The sequence below is a fragment of the Uloborus diversus genome, chromosome 4, assembly GCF_026930045.1.
Source record: "Uloborus diversus isolate 005 chromosome 4, Udiv.v.3.1, whole genome shotgun sequence".
NCBI classification, from domain to species: Eukaryota; Metazoa; Arthropoda; class Arachnida; order Araneae; family Uloboridae; genus Uloborus; species Uloborus diversus.
Genome location: NC_072734.1, coordinates 192,954,607 through 192,981,470, shown reverse-complemented (window position 1 = coordinate 192,981,470; position 26,864 = coordinate 192,954,607). Strand labels below are relative to the sequence as shown.

Genomic DNA, 26,864 nt, shown 5'->3' with positions numbered 1-26,864 from the left:
TGTCACTGAAACTCCACAAGTTATTTTTTAATATTTCAACTTTTTACAACCGAGAGCATTTTATTTCTTTTTTTTTCCATCAGTAAATTAAAATTGGCAGCCTCGGCTCTGCAGTCTCCCCGAGCGACGACTCTACCTTGACGGGTTCATTGTCCTTCACACAATATGAGTCGGTAGATTTTTTTTTCTTTTTCATTCCGTAGCCTTTACTTTTCTTGCAGCGATTTTCTTCTATGTCGATGAGAATATTTTGATATTGCCATAGATACTTAATATATTTTTTTAAAAGAAAAAAAGGTGTTTTTTTTTTGCTATTCAGTTGTAAAATTCAATGCGGCCCAAACAGGCTCCATCCCCTCTGTACCTAACATAGAAAATTTCCATGCTGGTGCTTGATGGCTGAAGAAGTTTATGACCAGACACAACTTCGTCTTCAGAACTCTTCACAGAGAAACTACATATTGTGCAAAAAAACTTTTAAGTTCCATAATCTTGTCTGTTATATGTACATATTAATTAAAATATTTGATGGTTTTTAATACAATAGTACTTTTTATTAAATTTCAAAAATTTTAATGACTCCCAAGGGGTGGCGGTTGAAAATCGTAAAAGCCTCCGCCCCCCAGACCCGTTACATTCTTGTGGGGGGGGGGGGAGAGGTCAGGGAGCAATAGCTCCCCATGCATCCAGTAGGGCTTTGAAAACTAATGTTATACATACAGTGCTGGTAAAAAAAATTGCATCACCCTCGCATTTTCACAACAATGCGATTATGCCAGAAGTTTTGGTCAACCGATTAACGTTGAATGTATTGTAACGAATTCGGCGAGACTTCCAACTTTCTTGAAAGGATGACACAGTTCTTGATAAAAACACAGGAGTTTTATTTACACTATGTACAGGAGAAATCGTCAACAACTGCTAAATTAATCATCAGCAATTAAGCAAATATCACCCAACACCGTAAACTTGACGGTTACACACGTATTTACTTCCAAATACGAAAACAACACAGCGAAATGCCTCGCAATAAACAGAGCAAATACGCTCTCAGTTCGAAATCTCAATCGAAACTAAACTTTTTATCCAGCGTAACGGCTTATATACACACACCGAAAAGAGAGCTCTCAAATATTCCAAACGCTTCTGGAAAATAGTAGACCGTTATCAAATTTTATCAATGAACAAAAATAGAAACAGGGGGGTCGTATACTTTAGCCATATGTTAAGGGCTTGTATATTCATTACGGGAAACTATTTACAGGTTACGTTACTACAATAATTACTATTTACAAGATTTGTAACAGTATTGAAATTCTGCAAAACTTATGAAATAAAAATTTAACAGCGGGAATCCGATAACTGTTTACATAGATCGGGGCTGTTTCCGGGCCAAGGGAAACTGCTGACCCCATGTTCATTTTTCCATTTCTGAACCTGCGTGTCAGTTTAGAGAAAAAAAATTACTTAACCCCATGTCGATTTAAGTCTAATGGCAGGATAAAGGTTTTTAAATTGTTACTTACCAGTTTTGTCCTATGGCACGGAGCAGAATCATCCTGGAAAATGACGTTTAGGACTGAAGTAAAGTGATCCCGGATAGTAGGAAGCAATTTCTCCTCCAAAATGCCAATATACACCTGAGCGTTTACTGTTCCTTGCACAAAGTGAAGCCCACCAACTCCTTGATCAGAAATACATCCCCAAATCATCTGGCATACGGGATGCTTGACTGTGTTGAATGCATTCGGGATGATATTCTACCCCTTTGCGGGTGCAGGTGATGCAATTTTTTTTTACCACCACTGTACAAGGAGTGTAGGAACACAGCATATTACAATACATAAGAAATTTACACTCAGCATTTTTCCAATCATAAAGATTACCAAGAGACACCTTTTGGTCATGAACTCACACAATAAATTAATAAAACGTATTTTAATTTCATAATGTTAGGAAAACACACTTTGTACATGTAAGATATGAAAAAATAAAGAACAGTAAATATTATATAATAGCTTGGCTGCAAATACAAATTAAAAAGAAAATAGGAAGAAAAAGAACTATTTGATTTTGATAGTTTTATATGAACAGCAATGAGTAACAGTACATATTTCTGTGCTAGTGGTTTTTCTCAAATGATTTCTGTACAATGCTATTTTCGAGGTATGGCTTTTGACACACAAAGTACACGCTTCTATATTCGTATGACATCATTGAATGTGGATTTTGTGAATACGGAGTAGGAATGTTAACTTCTTCTTTCTGAAAGACAGAATGAAAAGATTTATTTAGGAAGCTTATCATTTTTACACATGAATTAACCTATTAAAAGAGAAAAAAACTTTCAAAACATAAATTATTAATTTCCTATAAAACATAAACTTTTTTTATTTTATGATTTTGAAAATTTTATTGAACAATGGTGAAGGGATAAATTTCAGGGGAAAAGAGTTTGCACTTTGTTATAAACCACAAAAGCCCAGATTAAAAAGAAAAAAAAAACTTTTAAAATGCAAATTATTAATTTTAAACCTTTTTAAAGTAATAATTTTGCAAATTTTATATTTCTGAAGGAATAAATTTCAGCAGAAAAGAGTTTGCACTCTATTATAAACAACAAAAGTGCGGATAAAGGTGTAGTTTTCCGTTATATACATGTCACGGCTCATTTTCAACATTTTTCATCAAAACTGGTCAAAATAAAATGCTTAGCAACTCCCCTAAATCTGCCAAAATAAACATTGTTGAAATTTTAAATTTAGTATTTAATTTTTAATTAAGGCACTCCATTAAATGAGATTAACAGTCACATTAAAATAGGAAAAATAATCCACCAAAAAATTAACTAAACTGTTAAAAGTATAACACTTGGATGTGTCAGAAGGTATAATATAACTCTTGGTTCTGTTTTGGACAGTAAATATTTGATACTAATTTCATCTCTTTAAATAAAATTAGCATAAAATTTAAGTTGTGTGTCAAACAAACGTTTAATAGTTTTTGCTTTAATGATAAACATTTTAATATTTACTTTCACAAAAAAACTTTTAAAGTAAAATTACCATATTTATTTTATTTACTTACTTAATTTATTATCATTGTTATTATTATTCTTGACAGTTCATATATTTGGGCATTGATTTTTGCAACATTAAAATTACTAGGACCCCCCTCCCCTTCCTCTTTTTTTTAAAGCTGAATTTTGATTTTCCTTTATTTTCCCCATGTTTTCAGTTTCTCCTACCGCGCACAGAAGGGCGAAAAAGCCTAAAAAGCGCTTATAAATGGTTTTTTTCCTGTATTAAATCAATTGAGGATTAATAAATTGGCACAGACCTACCTCTTAGGCTATCAGAACTGGAATTTTAGATCCCTTCGTCTACTAAAAAGCTGAAGGGAGCCTTTAGAAAGTTGAAGAACCATGAGTGAGGGAATTTACAAAAATTGCTTTTAAGCGGTCTATATTTTTTTCCCTTATTAAAAGTAGGCACATTTAATTTCTCTCGTGTCCAACGATAGCAATAGGATGGGAAAAAATCAGCAATCGAATTCTCAAACCGAAAACCGGTTTTGATCAGCACCGAAAACTTGGGAGTTCAAGGTTATTTTTTTCAAAACACTCTACAAAAAAATGTCCTCTTAGAAATTAATATTAATTAGCCATCAGTGGTCTGTAGAAAGACCTTGAAAAGGAATTAGCTTCATAAACCTACGAACTTTGGACCCTGAGCCCAAACAAGTCGAGAAAACTCCATTATAACATGCCTGTCTAAACAAACAAGCGAGAAGGTTTAAAAACATTTTAAAGCACTTTTTGGCATTTTCGCCCCACTGTGCGGCGGGGGCAACTTGGGATAAGAAAAAAATATAGAAATTCCCCCCTTATCATCTTGTCAAACTACATTCTAAGAGTGGTTTCAACCCTTAAAAAAGCATGAGGCATTAACAATCATTATAATGAGGACATGGAAATGATCGTCTATATAAAAACCAAACTCTGTGGTACAACAGCCCGTGCGGGCCACTTTGATCATCTATAAAACTCTAACAAATTAAAACAGTTAATTATCTTTTAAAAGACAATGTGACTTTACAAAGATGAAAATAAAAGTTTAAAATATTCAAAACTTACAAGCATGTTAAATCCATATTTCAATATAATTTCTCTAATTTCTTCATAGCTGGGCTCTATCGACTTTTCGTTTGGCAAATCAGCATGATGGTATAATAAAGGTCCTAAATTAATCCAAAAGCCTCCAGGTTTCAAAATATTCCATGTTTTCTCAATATAATCTAATATATTATTAGCAGTATCCAAGAAGAAACATGATACTATGCAATCCCAAGAATCTAAAAAATATAAAGTTTTATTAATTTTGGAAGAAAAAAAAACATTGGTGAAAAAAAAGTAAACATAAAACATGGAAATATGCCATTAATGAAAATTTAAAATTCTGACACACAAACAGCTGGTATCTCGTAATCAATAACCTATCGGGATGAAAACATTTTTAGAAAAATATCCTCACAAATGAAAAATTGTTATTATTTTTTTTAAAAGTATGATAATATGCAATAAGTGAATGAGTAATTAAGGGCAATTTCATTTCTAAAAATTCATATATGGTATATGCTACATTTAGAGTTTTGAAATCCATGATTTTTTATAATTTTCTATCCAATAGTAACTTTTCATGACTCACAGGATGCATTCAAACAGATAAAAATATTTGCAGCAATTATTATGTATTCAACTTCATTTTATACACTATCTGACAAAAGATGGTATGATTGCAATTTTTGTTAGGCTTAAAAAATTTGGTAATTTTTGACTGATTCATATACAGTGAAGCACCGTTTATGCGTTTTTGAAGGGACTATATGAAAAAAACGTACAAACGAAAAAACGTATAATAGGTATAGGTTAATGTGTATTAGACTTCGCAGGGGTCAATTATAAAAATATATAATGGATGAAAACGTATAAAAGAGAAACGTATAAATGGTGCTTCACTGTATTTTATTTTTCTCACAAAAAAACCCTTCCCACCAGAGTTCCTGTGAATCATATCAACAAAAAAAATAAAATAATAATAATAAAAATAATAAATAAATAAAACCACTCAGCATCCAAAAAAAAAAAAAAAGAAATCCTGAAATAAACTTCTGCATTTTTTCTGCTGTTGTTTAGTGTCTCCATCAAATCAGATATTTCAGGTACTTTTGAGATGACCACAGGCATCACAATTGGTAGTCTTCAAAATCACAGCTAAGCTTAGAAAAACGAGTAACACTCAGTAAATCAATTTCTCAAATAGTATCCAAGACATAAAATTTTCATAGAAGTGGTTCAAAATTATTCTCTGCGGTTTCAATGTAAATAAATGGCTTTCAGGCCCATAACCACTTTTATTTCAAGGAGGGTTTTACCAATTCATTTCTAATGAAATCTATAGTATGATCGATAGAATTTGTTTTTATTCATATTTTCTGTCAGTTTTCATTACAGTAGGCTATTTAAATGAGGGGATGCTACTTTACGGATGTGTGTATGAGCAAACGCAAAAGGTGATGTGTCTCTAAAAAAAAGAAAAAAAATACAATGTTCACAAAACATAACTTCACTCCCTGTGGTATAGCCAGGATTTCATTTCAGGTGGGGTGGGGAGGAGGAGGTTTAAGGAATTTTGACAAATTGATATGGAGATCATCTTGAAAATAAGCAAAATAGATTTTAGAGATGAAAATTTGATTTAACTGTTACTAATGACAAGTAATAAATTTGAATGCATTCGAATTTTAAACACGCAGCAAAATTGGAAATTGGAAAATTACAGCAAAATTACAAGAGTAATTTTCTGTTATAGCCATATTTTTAATAACCTCATGCTCATCGGGAGTTATGTTTTCATCATCATGATAATAAAGCCAAACCTACGACAACCTATTTTTGCTCATTTTACTCCTCAGATATGTTTTAAATCTATTTAAGCACGAGAAACTTTTTTCGACAGAACACGTTGTAACAGGAAGTGTGCTTAGTATTTTTAATTAATAATAATGAGCCGGAATACTTACTCGTTCAACAAGAAGAATGAAGCCGAAAATAAAATTCTCGACAATATCGTTATCTTATTATCATGAAGCACGACCATAAAAAAATGAGACGAAGCTAATCGGCTCATCAGCAGAATGGTTCTTTTCTGCGACGGGGGTGAACTGAAAGTATTTTTTTTCTTGACGTCACCACAGTTCTGTCTTGCTCCCAAGCTAGATTCCCCATTTTCCCAGGAAGCCCACGCAAAGACAAAATTCGAAGAAATTTGGAGGAACTAGACAAAGGAGAAGTGCCTTTTGTTAGATTTCAAAAAGTTATATCTCAGGGTTCGTTGATTTAAATCAGCTTAATTTAAATCCTGATTTAAATCAAGTGATTTAAAAAAAATCATTGATTTGAATTAAGTGATTTTTTTTAAAAAACATCATTGATTAAAATCAGTTGATTTAATTTTTAAATGAATTTTGTATTTTTAGAATGTGTTGCTCTAAATTTAACTACACTGTGTTATACAATTTTAATAACTGTATAAATCCCCCTTTCTGTGTGTGTAACACATTTTCAGATTCTTGCAATATTGCTTTTACTCAAATATAAGTTCAAAACAAATAAAAATTTGCAGTTTTCCTTTGTACACCATGACTAATTAAGTTAAGAAAAGTAATTGTTCAACATATTTATGCAACACTTAAAGCATACATGATGATAGGGACCTTATCTTTAAGCAAAGCATAAAACAAAATTGCATCTGACGTAAACTTTCCAACATATATAAAATTCTTAAATATTTATTGAATATTTAGAGAACTTGTTTTAAGAGCAAACTGAATGGATTCATTAATTCAAATTACTTTATTTTCTAGGTTTTTTGCCTTCTTCATCCCAATTGCACACTTGAATCCCTTTTAGAACTTTTGTTGACTCTACGCTTATAAATATAGAAAACTGCCAAATTTTAAGAAATTTTTTCTCCTAAAAAGAATGAAAGTTATAATTCTAGACAATAGTGGTACCACTGTTTCAGAATTATAGGGGAAGAATTTGTGGTTGCAGCTGCGGGGGGGGGGGGGTGTCAAAGCTGTTCTACTTATACCTATTATTGAAGAATAGCTACTACTCCATGAAATGAAAATAGCTAAAAAGTTGCATTTTCATCTATTGTACGAACTATATTATGTTTATTTATGTAAAAGTAATTAATATCTAGAAATTTTTAAAAATTTTAAAAATAAAAAGAATTTAACTTTTTTGATTATTTAAAAAACACATAAAAAATCACAAACCCTGGTATATTCTCAGAATTTGTATCTACTTCAATGATACAAGGGAAACCAACGTTTTGGAGAGAGGAATATTTTAGCACACCAGGGAAAATCTGAAAATCATTGTAATAAAGCTCTACACCTTACGGTGTTCCCTCATTTCGTGGGTGCTCCCTCCCCGCATAAAATAATTCATTTTACTGTACCAATTTTCCATTAAAAATTTTTTTTGTATGCTATATTGTACAAAAGAATTAAATTATACATACATATGTTCCATTTTTTACTTGAGTATAATGCTTGTTTTCAACAGAAGGCATTTATTTCTTCTGGACCCCCCTGAATCCTCCCTTTGCTAAGCCACCTGTTCACACCAACAAAACAAGTCCTGAATTTATTACACACAGATGATTTTACGCAGCAATTTAGTTTCTAAGAAAAGTTTAGAGCCGTTGTTGAAAGATACATCCTGTAGTAGCTCTAATACACACGTCCTAACTCGCAACAAAGGCGCTGAAATCGATCGAAGTTTGCCAAAATGGCTCGTTATTGCAACAGTGAGTGCTTTGTCGTTGTGACCGATGTTCCGATGTATTACAGGTGCAGGACACAAATTCTAGCAACTGCTTTAAACCTTCCTTAAAAACTAAAATGTTGTGTAAAATTGTCTTTGTGAAAATAAATTCGGGACTTGCTTTGCATTCATCAGTTTCTGGCTTTGCGTGCATGTAACGCATCAGCATTGCGTTTGCGACCATTTGTTCCACATGAGGCTTGCTTTTTATCGTCCCCTCTAACACCCCTTAAAGTTTTGCCCAAGAGTTCAGATTCACCCTGTATTTCAGAATAATTTTGGAAAAACTCGGAGGGGGTTTACAGGTATTTAATGGGCATTGGGCAACTTAAAAAATATTTGGCGTTACTGGAGCCAACATTGTAAAAAGAGAGTACAGAGTATATTAAAATATAATACAGGAAAAGCAATAACATTAAGAGCACTGAAAACAAAGTGACAAATGAAAAAAAAAGCTTAAGTATATTACATTAAACCAAGGCTCTATTAGATCCAAAAAAAAAAAAAGAGATAATATATTTCCAAACATAGATTTATCTGCATATAATCGAAAAGCAGGTCTTTTCTTCAGAAAAATACAAAAAGCTTAAAACATAAGTGTATAAGCTGAAGCAAAATATTTTTTTCAAAATGTGATGTTTAAGCACCTCAAGGTTTGATGGTACATTCATGACACTATGCTTTTGTTTTTTCCGAAGTAGTTTATTTTCTTCAATATGCAATAAATCTCTCTCTCTCCACCCCCCCCCCCTTTTGAATGGAAAAAAAAAACATTGTATGTACTACATCAATTTATGAACATTTTTCTTATAAGTGCTGATGCATTTTGGCTAAAAAAACCATTCATCCTATCTGAAAATAATTTTTTTTTGTTCGAATCATGAGCAGGCAAAGCCTTGAAGTTGCCAATTATCACATTTTCAGAGAAATCTACGCCAACAACATGGTTACTTGCCATTACATTATCGCTATGATAAAATAAACAGGAATAAAAAAAAAACAGCTTACTTTATTTCAAGTCGATTTCTTCTGAAAGAAACATATGCTACTTCACTAAGAAGCGCTACATTTGGAAGTATTTAGTGATTTATCGCTCACACAGCCATTACAGAAATGCCAACATTCTATTTAAAATTAGCAGATCAATACACAATAGCTGCCAACACTCCCTTTTCACATTCTCAAATTTTGATGCTTAAATTAAGGTCAAACGTAAATTCTTCAGTTTGTTTTTAGAATTTGATTTTTACACTCTTATAGGGCCTGATTACTGCACAGGCTTAGGGCCCCTCTTCCTAAGGGGCCCAAATTACTTAAAGAATTATGCATAGCATTACAACTATACGAGAGATGCACATCTTTTAAAAATAATGACTTGTTGATTGAAAAAAAAAAAACTTTCATCAGTCAGAATTTTTATTCACTCTGTCAGTAGCAAACTCACCATGCCATTATTAAGAGAGGCCCCAAAGGAGATTCATAAATGCACATGATAAATGAATTAATTCTGTGATAGGCAAAGGTGTCTCCAAAAATGCATTCTGACGGCCCCCAAACCTGTAAATCAATTAGCATTAATCTCTATAGCATTCCGCTATGGAGCCTTCAGGGGCCCGCCGAACTATTGCGGGCCTAAGGCCTCACTTTTAGTTAGCCGGGCCCTGCTCATGGACAAATTGTAAACTCTTACTGATGAAGCATTGCTGTAAAAGATTAATTAAAATTACTCACCATTGACATTATAGATCTCTAGATAATTCCCAGCAGCCATAGAAAACTCGAGACCTTGAGGCAATTTACTGGGATCTACGTCTGGAAACCTGGCCATTTGAACCTGGTGTAATGATTTCAGATTGTTACAATACTGATGTACCCACGGGTAGATTCGAAAGAGATCGGCGCCTTGGCATCTGTAAAAATGAATTCCGTCGTCACTCTTCGAGAAATATCAATAGTGCTGACGACTTTGCTGGCAGATTTAATTACTAAATGGTAAATGAAAAGCCATTAACTGATGAATGAGCAAAAGTTTAAATAAACTTCAAGACTTGTTACTACTGAAATTTGTGAAATATATCAGAGAAGGAAATGAAAAATACAAATCAATACTTCAAAATTAGTACAAATTACTAATTGAACTAAAATTAGTACAAATCAATGCTTCAAAAATTAAGACAATTTATTTCAACCTAATCTCATACTAGGACACAGAAAGCCTGACTTTTTAAAAGATTGTTTAACTGATGATAATTATTGAAACAAACATAAATATTATAAATTTCTTTGCTGAGGATTTTCAGTTTTTTATGAAATATTACCTACATAGTTAAACAGTATTTTAATTTTATTGATTACTGGGAACATAGGTGACAAAAAGATACATAACAATAGAAGAAGGGTCATCCAAATGGAAAGTTGAAGCATTTTACTTCAACATACTGAAAATCTCTCCACAATTCAAAAGAATTACAATAATATCCTGCACGAGCATCCGCAGAATGCAACTAGTAACTAATGTGAAATCCCGGAAGTAACCCCCCTATCGATTATAGCCCCCCCTTTTTGTGGAAAGTGGAATCATTTTATAATCTCAAATTTACCCCCACCCCCCTTTCACATAAAATTTTTTCGGACCATCTTCATTTGCCACTCCGTCCAAAAAAAAAAAAAAAAAAGATAACATTTTCTGTTTTACTTAGAAAGCCTCTACAGAGGTTTAGTTTCCCCCTCCATGTGCAGATTTTCTTTTCTAAAAAAAAAAGACGTTACTTCTTATCTCATTGACGTCAATCGTTATCTCAACTGATAAGATAAAAATTGATATAAAAAGGCAACGCATCTGAACATCCTTATCATTTCTTCTCTGGATACTGTCGACTCGTCATGGCTGGCCAGGTAAGCAATTTTGGTTACCGCGCAATAGTATTTGCTCTGAAAGCTGGTAAATGGGAGGACGCACTTAAATCTAAAAAACTTCTCGGATACCGAAGTGTAATAATTAGCGAACATCCCCCATCAAATGACAACTCTTGCGAATGGAACGGTCTCCACTACCACGGCATAGTTGAGCATAATAGCTCCTACAGATTTGATGGCGACCGCGTATTTAATCAATTCAAATTGGAAGAGTGCGAGTGGTTCAAATCAGAACAGTGCAAATTACCCGTAAACTTTTTAGCTTACATGCAATTGCCACCAAGAAATATTGTATGGCGAAACCAGAGAGACAACGAAAGCGACCTTCCTCTACTGGAAGCTCAGGTTACTGAAGACCTAATACGCGAAGTCGGTGAACGAAAAGCGCAGCGATTTAACAATAAATTAGAAGGCGGTAAGGACATAATGATCATCAAAAATTGGATTCTTGAATCCCATTCTCAATCAGAAGCTGAACTTATGAATTATTACCATAGCGATCCACAATTCGAATCTATTTACTGTAAAAGAACTTTCTCAACTAACTTCAAAAAAGCCCTTAGCTTTGCAATCCAAAGCACATTAGACAAATCCCTAAGAGACCTAGCAGCCGAATATCGTGACCCCAAAAACCTTTGCATGACACCTGAACAAAGCGCGGACTGGATGAAAAGATGGTGCAAATTTCAAAATATAGATCCCAAAGAATTCCTCCAAAATATAATAAACTGTTTTGATAAAAAAATACGTAAACTCAACACGCTCGTACTAAAAGGAAAACCTAACTCAGGAAAGACTTGGATTAAAAAGCCTACATATTTTATGGGGAAATAAGCCAAGGAACATCAGGCTACAGTTTTATGTGGCAGGACTGCGTTAACAAACGTCTAATAATAATCAACGAACCATTCTTCGACATGTGCATAATTGAACAACTTAAAGTTGTATTGGAGGGAACAGGTACATTCGTTCACAAAAAAAATTGTTCCGACGAATACTTAAGACCCACCCCTGTAATAATAACATCTAACAATCATCCGTGGAATCAATCGCCCTCCTCTGAACCAGCTATCAGAGCTAGATGCATAGCATACTATGATAACCTTAAAGCCTGGCCAGCCCTGAAAAAACTAAAAAGAGATCTCCATCCACAATGGATTTCCATTTTTGCAATAGAATATGCTAATACCCCAATAGAAATTATGGACTTTTCAGATGAAGAATGCACTGGCCCGGGTATAGATATTGCGGACCAGGTACCGACATCAAAGCCAGCGACAGGAAAGGAGGACCAGTCAACAAGCTCGACGCAATCTGCAGAGAGCACGATATTAACTTGTCAGAACACTCCCAGCTCGACAGAGAAACCGCCGATAAAATCTTTGAAGAAAAGGCATATCAGCAGGGTGTACTCGGAAACCTATTTGCCCTCGCCATCAACTTCAACGCCAAAATTGCGAAAAACCCAGTCATCGCACCTTTCCTTCCCGGTCAGAAAACTAGAAGACGACCTCGAGGAGGACCAGGACCAGACAGACAGCAACGAACACCAAATAAAAGATTCCGCCCCAGTTACGACCTGCGAAGCCGCTACAAACACGGAAAATACCCCGGACTTAACCCAGGACAGCAACAGATTCCAATCATGGCAAATAACCAAGGAGAACCAGAAATGGATACTGATGGACCAGGAAACCAGACTGATGCAGTTCAAGGAGCAACTGGAGCAGGAGCCACTGGTGGAACAGGAGGAGGAGGACAAGTCCCCACAATGAATCCAAGACCTATACAAACAGGTACACAAATATTTCATTTCTCTAGAACCTTTAGACATTATATAAAAACTGGAACTCCAACATACAGTAAAAGTTTTGACCAACAATGGTCTATTATACCATATGAATGTCCTTTCTCTTCTATGAAACCACGTGATTGGCAAGTTATTAATGTATGTTCAAAAAGATGGAGAGTTCTTAGGGTAGGATTTAATTTAATGCACTTAATTCCATTTACGAATAGCATTAAAACTAATGGCGGTACAGTTGCACCAGAAATCGCATTTAATCTTATGCCATATTGTGAAACATATATAGATAAGGGTTATCAACTACCAATATGGAATTTGAACGCAGATGACTATCTCCCCAACAACTTTATGACAAAAAATAGCGGAAACCAAGATGACGCATCACTTAGACAATTAGCTTTTGTAAATTCTTGGATAACTAAAGGAGAACAAGATAACGAAACACTTAACTTATACAAAAAAAAAAGATAACTTGGGACTTTGATCTAATGAACTCAAGTGAATGGGGAACTTTACAACCTACACAAGAGTTTAGCTTCGAATGGAAACCTTCCCCCGAAGACTTATGCTGGAGACATGCTTTAACTTTTGATCAACAACAAGCTCCAGGTAAAGATCAAGGAGCATGTGCTAAAGCCAGATGGGATGGAACTCAATTACCTCAAGGGCAAGGAATAACAAATAATTATTTATTATGGGGATTAAAACAAAATTTACGTAAACCTATGCCATCTTGTTTAATTAGACCTGTTACTTTCCATGATAGTGAAAAAAACTTACTGCCATTAGTATTTCAATGCTTAATTAAATACCATTGTACTATTGAATGTGATATAAATGATATTGGATTCTTACCTATATTTAACAGAACAACTAACCTTATTCCAGAAGAATCCTACCTCTGGGATATGTGGAGACAATCTACACCAGTTGTAGCAACTAAAAAACCTATGAACACTCAATGGAACGGCTGTAACGCCGTAGGTGCAAGAGGAGGACCAGCACATGATGGATTCATCACTTTGTAAAATTTTTTGTAAATAAAGGCATAGCCTCTGGGGAGGAAGATTGTCTGACTGAACTTATACAGCCAGCCAGCAACTTCCAAACTTGAAGCACTTATGCCTTTACTGAACACATTAGTCAGTACAAGATATAAGACATTTTGCATCCCCCCCCCCCCAACTAACATTTCATTTTTAGTTTGGGGTTTTTTTTTTCTTTTTATTTAAAAAATTGCAGTTTTAATAAGTTTATTTATATTTATGTAATTCAATGCACTTTACCTCCCCACAGCAGTATATTATGACATATATCAGCAAAACCCTGACTAGCATATTCTTTCATTGCTGATGATGTTTGTTTATAGAGATCACATACTTGCCAACCTTCGAAGAAAAAAGTATCTGATCCCACTAGAGGTCATAGGTGATTCACCAGTGACATCTTCACAGCAGAATTATTAAATTATGCTTTTAAATAAAATGAATACTAAATTCAAAGTGAAAAAAAAAATCAATATATAATGAAAATAAATTATAAAATAAGTAGGTATCGGGTAGTACATGTTAAAATATCTGCAAACTATCAAAATAATTGAAATATTTTCAAGATGCAAAAGGATTGAAATCTGCTGCAATTTTTGGCAAAGCATGGGCTTTGTTGAAAATACAATGAGAAGAGCTTACAAAAAATTAATTTTTACTAAATGAGTTATAAACTGGAAAAAATCTTATTCCCTGACATTGGTAGACAAGAAAATGGCACCATTTATTGAGAAGAAAGTGAAACTTTTTAAGGATTGACTGAAAAAACTGCAAAAACGAGAGAAAATCCTAAAAACCGGGAGATAAAAGCAAAAATTGGGAGTCTCCCGTTAAAAACACTAGAGTTGGCAAGTATGTTATCACATTAGTTATCAACAAGAAATAACAAATAATGGATCCATTTAAAAAAGCTAACTTACTTATTTAAAATAAAATTGGAAGTGAAAAGCATAAATAGACTAAATTCATTCCCCTGGCAGGTGTATCCTCTCCGGGCAATTTCATAGGGCAGACGACCCAGGCCTGCACCAGGAACCAGAATGTGAACTTCTGAACTCCGTCTGATGGAAATAAACAGATATTAAGTAGGGGATAGTGGGGGCTAAGTGAAAAGTTAAGATAACTCATCTTTTGCAAAATGAATAATTTTGCTTTTTTCACGATTGCAGTACATAACGAAAGAACAATGTATTTTATAAAAAGACTTGGATTAAACCATTTTTTATTTTTGACAATGAATTTTTACCTTAAAAAAAAGTGAAAACCTTCACTTTTGTTTTTATGAACGAAGTGAAAAAAAGAATCTAATGAAATATTTTTTATTGATTATTTAAAATATATGAGTAAATGAAGGTATGAATAAATGAATACACTGTACTCCCGATTATCTGTGTGCCGATTATCCGGTTTGCGTATTATCTATGCACAGCCAAGTATTCAAATTACTTTTTTGAATTAATTAAACCTAAAAACTTTGACAAATTTTATTACATATTTCATTACTAGTACTAATGTATCATTTTTTGTACTAGTAGAGAATCGTAATTAAGCCCAAAGTATTTTATGTACCACTGTGTACTTTACTTATAATCTCCTAATATACACTTTTCTGTGTGCTTGGTCATTTTCGGATTATCTGTGTTTTTTTATTATCCGTGTACACCCTTGCATTAATTAGCATGGATAATCAGGAGTACAGTGTAGATAATGAACAAATAAATTGATTACTATAAAAGAAAATGAATAAATGAATAAAATAGTGAATAAAAACTTTTCAATTAAAAAAACACAACTTTTATGTAAAAAAGAAATTTTTAAAGAGGCATAAGTTTGCTTTCTCTCATAAGCTATAATAAACTTTTCTTGCAGCAGGTAAAGATTTAGAAAATTCAGAGAAATATCCTGAATTCCGATGTTTTAGGAAATATAAATTTAAAAAGAAGGGAAATGAAATAAATACATATAAAAAACAATTTTTCACGTTCATGTATTATAAGGTTTCATTTTTGAGATTGTGATTGTTTCATTATAGGGATTTTTCGGAAATTATAGTCACTGGAAAATTTCTTCCCTAGGGAATTTCGTTGTCTTAGTGAAAATTCAAGCGATATTTATTTTAGTGCATCCCCCAGACCAAAAAAAGAGCTTCCAGATGAAAGGGTACTTTAATTCAATCAAAAGGGCACTTTGGAATAGATATTTTTCAGTAGCAAGGGTGTTTTTCAGGGCCAAATATAGAGTTCACAAAACTAATTTTGAAAATCAACATCACAAAAACAGTAGTTAAAATGAAGCCTATTGAGCTCTAGTACAGTGATATTTTTTGTACCTCTTAGTTTTAAGACCTCTGAAAAAAAAAAAAAACCTCTTGGAAATAATAGTAGATGACATTTGCCCTTTTTGAACTAAAATCGAGTTGTTCTAATTTTTTATAACAAAAATTTGAAAGTGCCTTTAAAATACTTAAAAATAGCACGAAAACAATGCTAACCAAAAAAAAAAAAAAAAAAAACTCTAACAAAATTGGAATTTTGATGCATTACTTTCACAAAAATAGGTAGAGAAAAAAAATCCAGGAGTAACCCCAGGTTTTTTCTTCTTCTGTAGACACAACATGCATACAAAATCCAATCATTTTTCAATACTGATTACTTTCTAATAATTACTTTTTTGATTTTTTTCTTAAATAATAACTTAGAATCCTTTTAATGTTTAGTTTAGGAGATTATGTCAAAAACATAGAAAATTCAAATTTATATACAATCAAGGGAAATACTTTTCAAGGCCAAAAAAGTTTGCTTTTGGGATGAAGTTTCAGCAAAACTTCAGAGGGACATAGGCGGATTTATGGGGGGTCAGAGGGGGGCAATGCCCCCCCAGTTTTTGGAGGACTTTATGTAGTAACAACACATCTTCCAAAAATTAAAAAAAAAAATCATTATTTTTTCGTTTTTGAATAGTTCAGAAGAGCATGGGTGGATTTATAGGGGGGGGGGGGCAAAGGGGACAATGCCCCCCAGTTTTGGGAGGAGTTTATATAGTAACAACTTATCTTTCAAAATCTTATAACAAAAATAAATCATGATTTTTTCTTTTTTAAATAGGAAATTAAAGTTTATTTTTTCTTTTAAACTTAAAATAGCCGTTTCTTACAAAGTTTGAACAATATTGTACAACTGTATAATCAATCTACTACTCAATTTCAAAGACTGGAAAGTGCAAATTATTGATAGGTTCTAAAATCTCTCGAAAGGAATTGGCGCAGTATAGCCTACAAGGGCTCTTGAGCCAAAAACCCAATCTAACCAACCAAACCTTGAAAATAATTAGACAAGTCTTTGAAACTCCTAAGCAAAGTGTGCTTCAAATTTATTTCTTATCAAGTGTATAAGTTAAGAATTGTTCAAATGGGTAGTATGTTACTCTCTTGATACTTATTCTCTAAATCTGTGCACCATTTCTTTTAAAGTATTAACTTGCACCACAAAGCACTTTTAAAGCGTAAAACTTAAAAAAAAAAAAAAAAATATTTGCCTATAATTTCCAATTAACCTTTATAAGACTTCAAAATGCAGAATTTTATATCCATTTTAGATAGTTTCCTCCGGGGGAGTAACCCCCGGGCCCCCTAAAACTGGAGATATTCTATATCCTCACTTAAAAGGGAGCACTGCGTCACTCTTTTAATACCAGACCCCTCTCTTTTAAGGTCAATTTAAAAAGGACAGCATGATTACACACAGTACTGAAAATGACACATAAAAATGTAAAGAATGGCCTTACGCATCACAGAAAACAAAAACATGGGAAGGGGGGGGAGGGCAATAAAAAATGTTGCTCCAAAAAAAAAAAAAAAATCCTGCCCCCCCCAGGAACTCAGTCCTAAATCCGCCTATGCAGAGGGAAACATTGACATTGATGAGGCAGGGCATAGCGTCCTTCTAAAAAACACCCTATCAATTCAATAGGTTGATGGGGAAAATGTAACAAAGTTCGGGAGGCAGCCATGTTTATTGCGACCGTGCGTAGAAGGCGTTAAACTAACTCCTACCAAAAGACTTTGAGAACATTAAACAAACCATTTTGTGAGCGTCAAGGGCGGAAGTGTTATAATGAAAATCAGGGGAGTATGCAAGGGGGTGGTTTATAAGGTTCAAACCTCCTCCGAAATTTTTCATCTAATGAAATGCTTTCCATTATTTATCCATTTATTTATACTTCGGTGACAAAAATAACATTGTTGTTATTATTATTATTTCCATTTTATTTGTGAAATGAAATCAGTATGACTAAAAAATTAAACAAATTCATTGTGTGTTTATGGTAGTTATTGAGATATTTATTATGTAACAATATGGCGCTTTCTACGAACATACCCTCCCTCCATTTAGATAATCTATTGTAGCAAAAACCAATACAATGCACATGAAACCGAATTTGAGACACCATATAAATTTTTCAAAAAATGTGTTTGCTAAAAACTCCTCCAAAAACAAAAGTCTGGTTACGCCCCTGATGAAAATATGTTAGTTTTGTAAATATCTTTGTCGAAAGATGTACATAGTTTTGAGTGATTATTAAAATACATGTGCTGTCTTTCATAGTAGGAGTATTTCTGTATGCTCATATTAATCAACACCACTGAATTTATTTATTCTACCTCGAAGAACACCAGCAAACAAGCCTAATAGGTAAGCAACTTTGTTCTTACCTTATTATAATTCAGGATTGTATTTTGCAATATATTAGAAGAAGGTTGTGTTTGCTAAAATGTTAAGTGGGAAAAGCAACTTGGTGATAAACCTGATCATGTGATTTTACCACATGATATTTCTTGAAAAATAAATTCATATTATTTCATGGTGATTCGGCGTTAGGAAATGAAAATGCTCACCTCTTCTCCGGGGGAAAGCGACCGACGATTTCGTCGAGTATCGGTTTGAAAGAGGCATCTCTCTCTTCTTTGCCCTCGTGGCTCCACTCCCGATACAGCTGCTTGAAGATGGATTGGACCTTGTCCATGTCGAAGGGACTCGCATCTTTCACCACTTTCTGCAAGGAGAGCAACTCTTAGGTACTTGCCAGACAACACAATCAAATTAGCTATTAAATTACAGGGTGTTCCGTTTTAACCTGCAAGAACTTTATTTTCGCAAACGTTAATCCTAGATGTATTATACAGTAGACTTTCGTTTCATGCGGGTTTATTTTACATCGTTTAAGATTTGACACTTTTTATTTTATGTGGATGAGTTTCGGTTTTACGCAATGCAAACAGATAATATTCTACCCTCTTTCAAAATTCAAACTCCTAAAAAATATCAGATTACATGTAATCAACTGCATTTCGGCATGCTAATAATCGAGTTTGGGCCACTGCAGACATTTTACGCGATGGGTTCACGATGGGGAACACGAAATTAATTTATGTTTTCTTTATGCATGTTATGCATAAAAGTCGATGTAAGTACAAATTAAACCAGGGTTCACACTCTATTTGGATGGAAAAATTCCAATGACTTTTCCAAGACCTTTTCATGACTTCAATGAAAATTTTCATGGCCTCGTTACTCGAAGAGAATAGCATGCACTATTTAATCTCAAACTTGATTATTTTTGGAAATGAGCATTAGCAAAACGTCTACATGAATGCCACAGCTGCATTGAAGCACTTCATCGTAATGGGAAAAATAATAAGTGAACACCTAACAAACTATTCTTATTTGTCTTTTATCATATAAATTTAAGTAAAGTAAAAATGCAGTGAAACGAATATGATGATGCTTAAATGTATGATTTTTTTAAAAAACAGGCAGAATGATATTGAATGGGACAAAAGTTGAACGAGTCATCACTAAGTTTCAATAAATTTGCTTCAAAAGTTGCCTTTTAGTGTCAACAGTGCATTTAATAATCCACGTTACTTGACAGTACTTTGATTCTTTAAAGTAAAGCCACATATTCAGTAAGTTACCGCCCTATAGCCAGGGCTAAGGCAGACATACATACATGAAATACACCGCCAGCTCAGTCAATTCCAGCCGAGGACTGCAGTTTCGTGCTTATTAGCACTCATCAGCCCGGCATAGGACTAACCGAGCTGGAGGTGGAAAACCTCTTTAGGAAGCCAAGAGTGCCAAACAAACTGGTAGCTAATACAGAATTAGCACTGACCAGACGAGTGACCGAAACAATGGTTCGGTTCAACTCGAATTATGAAGGCAAAGGCAGGTATATTCAGTAAGTTACCGCCCTATAGCCAGGGCTAAGGCAGACATACACGGTGTATTTCATGTATGTATGTCTGCCTTAGCCCTGGCTATAGGGCGGTAACTTACTGAATATACCTGCCTTTGCCTTCATAATTCGAGTTGAACCGAACCATTGTTTCGGTCACTCGTCTGGTCAGTGCTAATTCTGTATTAGCTACCAGTTTGTTTGGCACTCTTGGCTTCCTAAAGAGGTTTTCCACCTCCAGCTCGGTTAGTCCTATGCCGGGCTGATGAGTGCTAATAAGCACGAAACTGCAGTCCTCGGCTGGAATTGACTGAGCTGGCGGTGTATTTCATGTATGTAAAGCCACATAGTTTAGTTTTATATGTTTCTAAATCATATCTTTCTAAATCAGAGGGTACAAGGAGAAGGGGAAGACCAGCAACAAGGTGGCTGGATAGTGTTGAGAAGGACCTAAAAATTTTGGGAGTGAACAGGTGGAGAAACCTGGCAACGAGTTATACCGCCTGGAGGAAGCAGACGGAGAAAGCCTTGGCCTGCACCAGGTTGTTGTGCTGATGAAGAAGAAAAAAATCAGATCTTTTTTGAAAAAACCATTTAGTAATGAATCAATCTTCTGATTCAAAAGTATACTTGTTTTGTTTACTTATTTGCACTTTTTCAAATGCATATAAATTAATTAGGTGCAGAAATTTTAGAACATGTTTGATTCCCGACATTGAACGTAGCAGTGGGTTGCATGGATTAGTTTTGCGAGCCGTATGTTGGGCACTACTGTTTTAAAGTATTTGAATTTCCCTTTTTCTGTATTATATTGCCTGACTAAAGATCTTTATTTTCCAAAACCTTCAACAAATTAAGATAAACTCTGATAAGTTTAATGATAAAGTTCTTACGAGTGATGGAATCAAACTTGGATGCAATTGAATTGCTTTTTTTTTTTGAGTGGGCGGGGCAAAACTAACAATGAAATTTCACTACTACAGAATATGAAACATAAGAAGTGTTGAAAATAACAGTAAATTCAAAATAAGTGATGTCCAAGCAGTAAAATCACATCGCAAAAAAAGGCAAGCGGCTGCAACAGAAGTGGATGCAATGAGATTTCAAAATACAGATTTGATTTTGGGATCGTTCAATTTTCCATGTTTAATAGCTTTTATGTGCTATACTATTAAATCACTCAAGATGACTAATGCTCCTTTAGTTACTGTTACTTTCTCTTTGTCCAGGACATTTTTCCATGATTTGAAATAAATATCCATGACTTTCAATGAAAATTTCAATTTTCCATGACTTTTCCAGGTCTGAAATTCGCTTATTTTTTTTCCATGACTTTCCAGGATTTCCATAACCCGTACGAACCCTGTTAAACTTATAAAATTATACTATATCATCACTAGAATGAAGTATTATGTTATTTACGGAATGAAACCCCTATTTTAACACTAGTATTAGATCTCAATTTAGGCTGTTTCAATTTACGCATACCTTTTAGGGGAAAATATAGTGGTTAACAAGTATTTAAAATTATATGTGTGAGTAGAGTGCGGTTTTTCAAATTGTCAAGATTTTGTAGTGAGTTTTTGCGTATCACGGCATAACATTTGCATTTATTTTTGAATAGCAATGAAACATATAAATAACTTGTTTTTCTTACTTTGACGACTTGCTATTCATCTTAAAGGGCAATAAGTTCCAATCTCATCTTTTGTATGGTCCCTTAAAACTTTGAACTGGAATATCTCCATGAGTTTTGGTCGCACAAATATCAAGTTTTTTGCATCATAGTTTTCAATGAAGATTATTTCTCTAAATATCAGTTAGGGACCTAGGGCCTGTATAAAAAGTTAAATTTTGTATATTTTGACTCATTTTTATTTTTGCTTCACACTTTCAACGCCTTAATTCGGAATTTGATTTTGATCATTTTTGCAACTGGAAGTATGTATCTAGGACTAACAGTTGCGAAAATAAAGGTCTGGCAAGTTAAAACGGAACACACTGTACACAGATAATTTCAAATGTAAAATTTTATATTGCTTCACATGACTTTTTTTTGAATGTACTGTCATTAGCACACTTAAATCAAAGACCTTAATACAAACTAATGTGAGGTAATCTAGGATTTAGGAGAGGTTGGTACATACTACTAGTAACTTTCAGAATATCAACGGATGGGCTGACACTCTTTTGTCAAATTTTTGAGTGGCTACTTTTAATGTCCAAGCCTAGATCGATGTTTTGACTTTGGGTATACTTTTGGTGAAAATCCAGATGTTAGAGAGATTTTTACTAACATCCTCTTAAAAAAAACCTATTATCCATAGAAAATAGTTTCATGTGAAGTAAATAATAGTTTTAATTTTACAAGAAAATAATAGTTTTACTTTTTTACACTTATTTTTTTTTTAAAGCCTCGTTAGACATTTTCATTTTACATACACTTATGCTGAAAGATAATTTTTGAATGAAAACTACACTAACAACCTCCAAAATAAAATCCCATTTTGTCAAAAATATTTCACGCAACAACAAATTAAGAAAATAATAGTTTTACTCTTTTATACATTCACGCTCCCCTCAAAATTCTAATCTAAAGCCGAGAATCGCCCCGTTTAGGAATGCAGAAACAAATAATATACTTGCCACATCAACACCGTGGTCTGTATTCTTGAACAAGTGGTCGACATCTTGAATGATGAGCCTGATGATTTGGAAATTGTGTTCGATGCCCACTCGCACTTTCTCCAGATGAGAGGAGTAGCTTTTGAGGAGTGCACGCTGGTTTTCTGGCAGTGAGCTGATGTACTTGGTTGTACTGTACAGTCTTTTCAAACTATGTAATCTGTAATTTATCAAAACGTAGAAAAAAAGTTATACACATACAAATTTTTGATCTGAAATTACATTCATACTTTTAAGAGTTTCTCTACTTTTTTTTTGGCCCCACAGAATGATTCTTCATGGGTCCGATTAAGATATCAGGAGGCCCTCTGCCAAATACTTTTGCAGGATCAAACCTTAGTTTTAGATGCAGGCTAAGCCATTAGGGGAGCCCAAGGTCACAGTCAAGGACGTATACAAGCAGGTTACTAGCTATAAACTTAAAACAGGGGTAATGAAAAATGACATAAGCAGATAAAATGTGAACATTTCACACTTCTAAGATGTAAATATTAATTTTATTTCAGTTTAAAAAAAGAAACACTTTGAATGAGGAACAAAAATTTGAACAATATTTAGATATACTTTTCCTTTTATAGGGCTTTATTAGTCTTTTTTGGTTTCAATCTTTTTGCAAAAATCCTCACAAGCTAATCCGGTATTAATTTACAAGTGACTGTTACAAATAATAATGTAGTTATCCTAATTTATCCTTCACAGTTAATTATTTTTAGACATTTTTGATCATTGATAATCAAATTTGTCTTTTTCCGGGAGGTGTAGTAAACCGGCCGAGATCCCGGAATTTTGTCTGAAAACCGGGACTGTCCCGGTTAAAGGGTTGGCTTTCTGCCGGCAGAAACTGGTTATAACCGGTAAAAACCGGCAGAAACTGGCAAAAACTTAAAAATATGTTTAATAACTCAAGTAATTAGTAAATGATATTTGTTTTAGTAAACTAAAAAATTAAACATCATTTCATCATTTAAAAAAATAAAATCCCATGCTAGTGCCCTTGATTTAGTTCAGAAAGGGAACTTCCTAATTGCAGAGGCTTGTAGTATTTGGATTAATTTAACAAAGGATAAAAAATCATACAGGGGTGCTTAGGAAAGAGGAGTGACATACAGATTTAATAATGCATTACTGATTGAAATTTGCTCACTTATATGATTCCTCTAATTTGTTTGTGATTGAAATTGTCATCTCATGTGCTTCAAGAAGAAAGTGCCAGAATTTTATTGCCTAAATTTTGTACCTAATGTCACAGCTTTACAAAACAAATTGGCCCCATTTCTCAAAACTTATTTTTCCAGTCAAATTTTTACCACAACCACAGTTACTACATGGTGGATTAGTTATACAATACATGAGAGTTTCACGAACATTGCTTGCTCCTTGATGTCTGCTAGCTCTTCTGTTTAAGAATATTCTAAAATTTCTCATTTGTGCATAGTAAATTGGGAACCTGTTTAGATTTTTGAAACCACCTTTTCTAAGAGGCAATTGCAGGGTCCAAACAATGTAACATTTGATTTTGAACTGTGATAATTTTGTAATAAAATTACAGTACTTTGGTTAACAATTAATTATTGTTTCCTTGCATTTTTTCTTGTAAATCAAGAATTAATTTTTCTTTTTTTTTTCCGAGTTTTTGCCAGTTTTTGCTGCAAAGTGGCAGGAAGTGGCTTTTGCCATGCCGGTTTTAACCGGTTTCTACTAGTGGTTTTAACCGCCTCGGCAGAAACTTGCCAACCCTGAAGTAAACAGGCCGAGACATCGGAATTTTGTCTGAAAACCGGGACTGTCCCGGTCAAACCGGGGCATCTGGCAAGCCTAGCGTTAGGTAAACTTGCCGTGGACCGTCTTGCTTTTCAGACAAAATCCCGGTATCTCGGTTGGCTAACTTCAGCTCCCGGTAAAAGATAAATTGGATTACAGCTGACCAAAAAAGTCTAAAAATAATTAACTGTGAAGAATTATTTAAAATAATAACTTTGTCATTTCTGTACCTCAGAGCTAGACTAACGTAAGTTCAAAAATTGTGATTCTCTGTTTTTTACTGCATTGTATGTAAATCCTAGCCCACATCGGGTCATGTAAATGTAATTCTAAAAAACTGTTTACCAGTGTTAAAAGAGCGCCGTCCTATTCTTTGCAAGTGCCATGCCAAACAAATGTTTCTGCTATCTCCTGTCAAGTAGCAACTATGTCACTTACGTTAGTCTGGCTCTGAAGTACAAATTTGTAACATTGACCAAGTAAAATCAATATTGAATTGGCCTGTGAGGATTTTTAAAGCAAGATTAAAAACAAAAAAGACTTTCTAAAAAAGTCCTAGTCAATGCAAAGAGCATATAAATATTATTCAAATTTTTATTCCTCATTCAAAGTTTTCTTCTTAATAAAGTAACTTGAAAATATTAGCGCGTAGAAATAAAATGTTTTAATGTATCTGATTGCATCATGTCTTTTTTCCCCTGGTTAATGCTCCTTATTAGTAACCATTTATTCATAGTATTGAGAATGAACTACCTTCTGAAACACTCTAAAAACCAGCCAGGGCTGTGCACCCTTTTGAATATTCTCTATGTTGGAGGGGGGGGGGGAGTATTCCGGTTATAAACATTTAAAAAATCTGGCAAGCCTAGTGTTAAGTCATTTAAAAGTATGAAGGAAATCAAAAGTAAAATCTCTAACTTGAAGTTGTTCTGAATCTATTGCCTTTACTAGTAGTTTTTGAAAATTTATATGGTGTGAATGCTACCAAATAGTGCAAAGCATTTTTCTTAAAATGCTAAAAATATTTCTGCTTGTAATACTGATGAAAATAGCATGCCCTGCACTTAAACTTTTTGGGAGGGAGGAAATTCTCTATTTTCAGAATCGATCTCCAAATGTTGCAGCAAGAAGAAATTTTTGGTAGGTCATTGTGACCTCCCATTGGGATGTCCATGATGGTGTTAAAGTGTTAAAATGAGGAAACTTAGTTAAATGCATGCTTTTAACTTCGACATGATGTGACAAGAAAGAGGCCAAATATAGAAAAAACGCTGATATGGCCACTACTTTTCTCTTTTTGTAGGCACTACAATATTTATTTTAATTATCAATCACACATAGTTATAAAAACTATAGAATAGTCTTTAATACTTATGTCTTTCCATCCATGGCGAACTTAATATTTCAAATGGAAAAGGTACCGTACTGAGAATCAAGCAGTTCTCAAATCATTTTCTTTAGAAAACGTGCAAAAATTTTCAGTTTCACTTATTGTATAAAGAGAAATTTATCTTCTATCATAAAGTCACTTCATGGAAGCAACTATAAACTTCAGACAAAATATTACACAAAGCAAAAAAACATTTAAACTTGCTAAGTATTTCAAAAAGAACAAAATATTATTATTCTATCTCCCATAAATTACTTATAACTCCTGAAGGCATTGACAATTCTTTGAAAATGCTTCCTTTCAAGTTCCTCATCCGATACGTCGTCTAATTCTTTATTCTTGACCGAATTATTTTCATTCTCAAGAACATCCTCGTGTAAAATAATATCAGATTCAAATTGCAGTGCCTCATTTTCCATTATTTGCAAACAAACAAGTTCAGCTCGCGAACGAAACGAAAGGAACTTTTCAACGGCAATTATGCGGTTGAAGTTAATTTATTATCATCAACAAAAGGGGAATCTGACAAATCTCTGCGTTTGTATGCTTTTACTGACTTATGTAAAAGAAAAATGCAACAACGTTTCATTGCATAAAATTGCAGGTTATTGCGTACAAGTGCTAACAATAAAGGCTTATATTTTTTGTCTCTACACACAAAAACTTTTGTATTGAAAAAAAAAACGGTTCCTTGAAACCCTGAAACAAATGTCTGTACATGGCTCCACTAAATTCTTATAAGCGTATTTAGTGGAGCCATGGTCTGTAGTAATGTGTAAATATAGGACGATTACGTGTTGTTATATTTTATTTTACTCTTCTTCACAAAAGTATTTATTTATTTCGCAGAATTTGGTTTTATTAATTTTCACTGAAGTTCGTGAAGCAGAGTTGCTGCATTTGGCTAAGTTTAGCCAGATTGGCTGCTTTTGATCACACTTGTCCAGAAAAAATTCAACAGCTCTCGTCAAACGATCTATATTTCGTACAATTTTCAGCATTCATAGCATTAGCAATGCTAATAAATGTAAAATTCATTGTTGAAGAGTTTTAAAAAGAATATTAAAGCAACTATTCAAATAGTAGAAAAAAATAAGAAAGCTTTTAAAATTGGCAATTTTTTGG

The 26,864-nt window shown here is 33.7% G+C and overlaps 2 protein-coding genes across 2 annotated transcripts; one reads left to right on the top strand and one right to left on the bottom strand.

Annotated features, from left to right (window-relative positions):
- Positions 1 to 1,942: 1,942 nt before the first annotated feature.
- Positions 1,943 to 26,303, bottom strand: LOC129220506 (carnosine N-methyltransferase-like). The gene is made up of 7 exons (XM_054854934.1): positions 25,995 to 26,303; positions 22,550 to 22,748; positions 18,561 to 18,718; positions 14,587 to 14,721; positions 9,629 to 9,807; positions 4,136 to 4,353; positions 1,943 to 2,265 (listed from the first exon to the last, which is right to left on the bottom strand). The coding sequence occupies exons 1-7, from the start codon at positions 26,156 to 26,158 to the stop codon at positions 2,122 to 2,124; spliced, it is 1,197 nt and encodes a 398-aa protein (XP_054710909.1). The 5' UTR covers positions 26,159 to 26,303; the 3' UTR covers positions 1,943 to 2,121.
- On the top strand, positions 11,961 to 13,662 carry LOC129220505 (uncharacterized). The gene is made up of 2 exons (XM_054854933.1): positions 11,961 to 12,609; positions 13,509 to 13,662. The coding sequence occupies exons 1-2, from the start codon at positions 12,036 to 12,038 to the stop codon at positions 13,646 to 13,648; spliced, it is 714 nt and encodes a 237-aa protein (XP_054710908.1). The 5' UTR covers positions 11,961 to 12,035; the 3' UTR covers positions 13,649 to 13,662.
- Positions 26,304 to 26,864: the final 561 nt, after the last annotated feature.